Source organism: Echinops telfairi, unplaced genomic scaffold, assembly GCF_000313985.2.
Source record: "Echinops telfairi isolate 266 unplaced genomic scaffold, ASM31398v2 ScPeMD7_30;HRSCAF=105, whole genome shotgun sequence".
Taxonomy (NCBI): domain Eukaryota; kingdom Metazoa; phylum Chordata; class Mammalia; order Afrosoricida; family Tenrecidae; genus Echinops; species Echinops telfairi.
The window spans coordinates 2820093-2824837 of record NW_022103927.1 but is presented as its reverse complement, the minus strand read 5'-3'; the positions used below and the strand labels follow the sequence as shown (position 1 = coordinate 2824837).

General features: G+C 40.8%; 1 protein-coding gene across 1 annotated transcript in view; it reads left to right on the top strand.

Moving 5' to 3' along the window:
* The first annotated feature begins 234 nt into the window (after positions 1-234).
* Positions 235-4745, top strand: part of LOC101648120 (olfactory receptor 7C1-like) — a 10347-nt gene continuing 5836 nt past the window's right edge. The window contains exon 1 of the mRNA XM_004715565.2: positions 235-1179. Coding sequence (XP_004715622.2) covers positions 262-1179 — 918 coding nt within the window. The 5' untranslated portion in view covers positions 235-261. The remainder of the gene's footprint in view (positions 1180-4745) is intronic.

Sequence of the window (4745 nt, the reverse complement as noted above, 5' to 3'; positions counted from 1 at the left end):
GTAGAGAAATATATTGCTTTAGAAAAAGATGGGATTGGAGTCAAGAAAGGGTAGTCCGTTTCAGGATCAAGGAGAAGATTGAGCATTTGGTAACCTGTGATATTCTCAAGCCAACAGTACAACATCTTTAGATAGTATATAGAAATTAATTCATTAATACACTAAAAATATAAACTACAGCATAAATGTTAAAAAGTTGTTAATTGCTTATTATTAAATTTGCCATGCTCTTTTCTCTCTCCCAGTATTTTCATCAGCTACATGGAATCAGGAAATCAAACACATATTAAAGAATTCATACTTTTGGGATTTTCAGAAGAGCCAGAGCTGCAACCCCTTCTCTTTGGAGTGTTCCTTTCTATGTACCTGGTCACTTTCACTGGGAACCTACTCATCATCCTGGCCATCATCACAGATTCCCGCCTCCACACACCCATGTACTTCTTCCTCTCCAACCTCTCCTTTGCTGACATCTGTTTCACCTCCACCACTGTCCCAAAGATGCTGAGGAACATCCAGATGCAGACCAAAGTAATTACTCATGCAGCCTGCATCACACAGATATTTTTTTTCCTGCTTTTTGGAGGATTAGATCATTTCCTCTTGACAGTGATGGCTTATGACCGGTATGTGGCCATCTGTCACCCACTGCACTACACGGTCATCATGAATCCAAAATTTTGTGGCCTCCTACTTCTCGCATCTTGTTTATTGACCCTTATGGACTCTCTATTACACAGTTTAATGCTTTTGAGGCTGTCCTTTTGTACAGGATTGGAAATTTCCCATTTTTTCTGTGAATTGAATCTGGTCATTCAACTTGCTTGTTCTAACACATTCCTCAATGACATAGTACTGTATTTCGCAACTGGAGTTCTGGGTGTTGTTCCAATGACTGGGATACTTTACTCCTACACAAAGATTGTGTCCTCCATTATGAAAATTGCATCATCTGGGGGCAAATATAAAGCCTTTTCCACTTGTGGGTCTCACCTCTCCGTGGTTTCCATGTTCTATGGCACCGGTCTTGGGGGTTACCTCTGTTCTGCTGCTATTGAAAACTCCAGGGCCAGCGCAATAGCCTCAGTGATGTACACTGTAGTCACCCCCATGCTGAACCCCTTCATCTACAGTCTGAGAAACAAGGACATAAAGCAGGCCCTAGGGAAGCTTTTCAGCTGAGAAACATCCTCTATGTAACAGACTACTTAGCCTCAAGATTAGAGAGCTATTCGTGAGAAGTCGTGCTCAAAATCATTGACACTTAAATCAGACTTTCATCAGTTCATACATATGAATTATTTTCAGGATTCAATTGCCTTTATTTTTATACATAACAAGTTGTTTCTTGTGTATTTCATTCAAACGTGTTTTCATATTAACCACATTTTTTCCTTCCACTAGCAATCTTTCAGGGTGACTGTAGATTTCATTATGAAATAGATCTTCCACTGCTAGTTATAGAGTACCAGCATATAATTATCCTGTGAGACCAGCATCAATATTGTCCACAAACCTGAACTTGTTGTGATATCAATGTTCACATTCCTATTTTGGAAAGCCTGTTTCTTGTAATCAGACCTAGTGTGAAATATCTGATCTTTCTGGGCTGTTTTCTTTAAACTGAAGTCATTTGAACAGAAACGTTGTAAACCTGTTTGTGATAGTTAGGTTTGTGTCAACTTGGCTGGCTCAGGATTCTCAATCTTTTGGCAGTTTAGGCCTAGTAATTCTTCATGATGCTCCGTAACAGAATATAATGAGTTCCATAATGATATCTGATATGAACAGGCAATCATTTCTAAGAAGTTTAGAGTGGAGTGTAACACAGTTACTCGGGCACATCCCTGGTGAAACTGAAAGGACATTTTCTTTGGAGTGGGTGGGGTTGGGGACGGGGAGGAGGGAATGGCTTAATGCCTATAGAAGTGGATACTCTGAGAAGCTTGCTTCCTTTTTGCTGTACTTGAATCCTGCATTTGGCTTGCCAATCTCTGGTTCTTTCAACTTGTGATAACAGCTTACCATATTCCCTGCTGATCCTGGGAACCAACAGCAGCCTGCCATCTGAGCTCCGGTTCTTGGATTCCTTCAGCTCTCCAATTACAAGCCTGACTTGTTGACCTTGAATTTGTTCATGTGTGACCCATGATGTTCCTGGGAATACTGGATTCATCAGACTCTGAAGCTACCCCAGTGAAGAGGAGCCTCCAGCTTAACATCCAACTATTTGAACTGAAACCAAACTGGCCTTACATTGTAGACAACACACACACACACACACCCCTCTATCAAATCTAGGCCAACCCATTTGAAACCAGACAGGTTCTAGTGAAACAAAACCTCAATGATGACTTTCTAAATTGTTTTTCAAATCTGATTGTTGTCCAGACACTGATAACTCCCTTTTTTTGTGTGCCACTGTTATTAAAGAGGGTGCTATTAATCCATGGTGTGAGGTGGCAATTTTAATATGCAAAATGTCACTACAAACAGATGAAGTGTTTGGCAAGAAATGAAACTCTGGGTAATCGGGTGTTTGATCATTTTCAGCAATTTTATTAGAATGAGAAGTAAGGGAAGCTGATTGGTTGCTAATGCTTAAAATGGATGAAGTGATAAAGAATGAGATGAGTGCATGGCTACAGAGTCAAAGTTTCCACTTGTGTCATGAAAGGAAACCTTATTTCTTGTATTAACAAGCTGATATGACCCAAACCACAGCTATGGTCTTATCCCCAGAACGATTGAGTAACAAAGCCAACTGAATTCTCAAACTCAAATGGTATCTGAAGTTACACTGTTGGACCCTGAAACTTAGGATGGGCATATCTAGGCAGGTAATCAGGAAGAGGGAACATTGGGCCCCTAAATTCCATTGAATCCCTTCAGCCAACAGCACAACTCCTCCCATCTGAAAAGATGACTCCACCTTTGCATGCTAAAGCCCCACCATTGTTAGAAGTATGTTCACAACCTCTGTCAAATGTCTGCTCATCCAGTAACTCACAAACGTTGGTTGCTGTTACATTGGGTTGGTTCCAACCAATAGTGACCTTATGCAAAACAGAATGAAACACTACCTGGTCCTGCCCAATCCTCACAGCTGTTCCCATGCTTGAGCCCATTGTTGTAGCCACAGTGTCAAATGTTTATTTAACCCTAATTTATATTCTGGAAACAAAGAAATGAACAAGGGAACAACAAGAGATATAAAATTGATTGTAATGAGGGCATAAAATGCCTGGTAGGGTTTGATCAAGTGCAATGTAACTGAGAGGAATTACTGAGAGCCAAATGAAGGTTGAACACGATAGTGGGACAGAGGAATATAAAAGGAAATAGAGGAAAGAGCTAGGAGGCAAAGGGCATTTATAGAGGTATAAACATAAGCATGCATATTTATAAATATATTAATAAAAATCATAGGACTTTAGGTCTATGTATATATATATTTATATGTTAAGCATCAAGGCAGTAGATGGATATTGGGCCTCTGCTCAAGTCTTCCCTCAATGCAAGAACACTTTGCTCTAATAACCTGGCATTCTGTGATGCTCACTTTCCTGACATGATCGCTGAAGTCAAAATGGGTGAATAAGCAAACATGGTGAAGAAAGCTGATAGTGCCTGGCTACTAGAAAATATAGCATCTGGGGTCTTAAAGTCTTAAAGTTAAACAGGCGGACATCTGGTAGCAAAGCAACACTGCCCATATGGAAGAAGCACACCAACCTGTGGGATCACAAGGTGTTGAAGTGATCAGTTATCAGGCATCAGAAGACCAGAAACAAACACTCATATCAATGCGAACGAGAGGGGTTGGAGTGGAGACCCAAAGTCCATCTGTAGACAATAGGACATCCCCTCACAAGGGTCACAAGGAAGGGATGAGTCAGCCAGGGTGCAGTGAAGCACCAATGAAACACACAAGATTCCTCTAGTTCTTTAATGCTTCTTTCCCCCCAATATCAAGACCCCAATTCTATCTTACAAATCTGGCTAGACCAGAGCATGGAATCCAAGAGAGATAAACCACTCAGGAACAATAATGGGAGTGGGAACCAATCTCAATGACCGACCAGCCTCTCCCCCACCCCACTGTCCCAGGGGAAGAACAACAGAAACATGGGTGAAGAGAGACAGCAGCCGGTGTAAGATATGAAAATAATAATTTATGATTTATTAAGGGGCCATGAGGGTGAGAATGGGAGGAAAGAGGAGCTGATAGGAAGGGCTCAAGTAGAAAGAACATTTTTTGAAGATGATGATGGCAACATATGTGCTTGATACAGTTGATGTATGGATTGTTAAAAGAGCTTTTAAGTGCCCCCAATAAAATTATTTATATGTAAAAACAAAAACCAAAGAAATAGACGTTGTTAATTCTGTCAAGAATCCTACAGCCTATAAGGAGCAAAGGCATATAAGTTAATAAGTGCCATATTCTGATGAAGTGGATCATATCATTGACCTCTTCCTGGGGAGTTCCGTAAAGCCTTCGCAGAGAAGCTTATGATTGCACTGAGATTTGAAGGAGAGGCAGCAGGAGGTAATGTTGGGATTGTTAGACTTCTAGTATGTAGCTTGGAAGTTACACACAATAGTTAATGTTTGGTGAACAATGAAGGCAAGGAATGAAAGGTGACATGTAGACTTGGCCATGTAGACAGCAGCCAGATTACAGAGAGCCTTATGTTTAGTGCAGGACTGATAATTCTGAAATTCGTGGGGAGTCAGCGCAG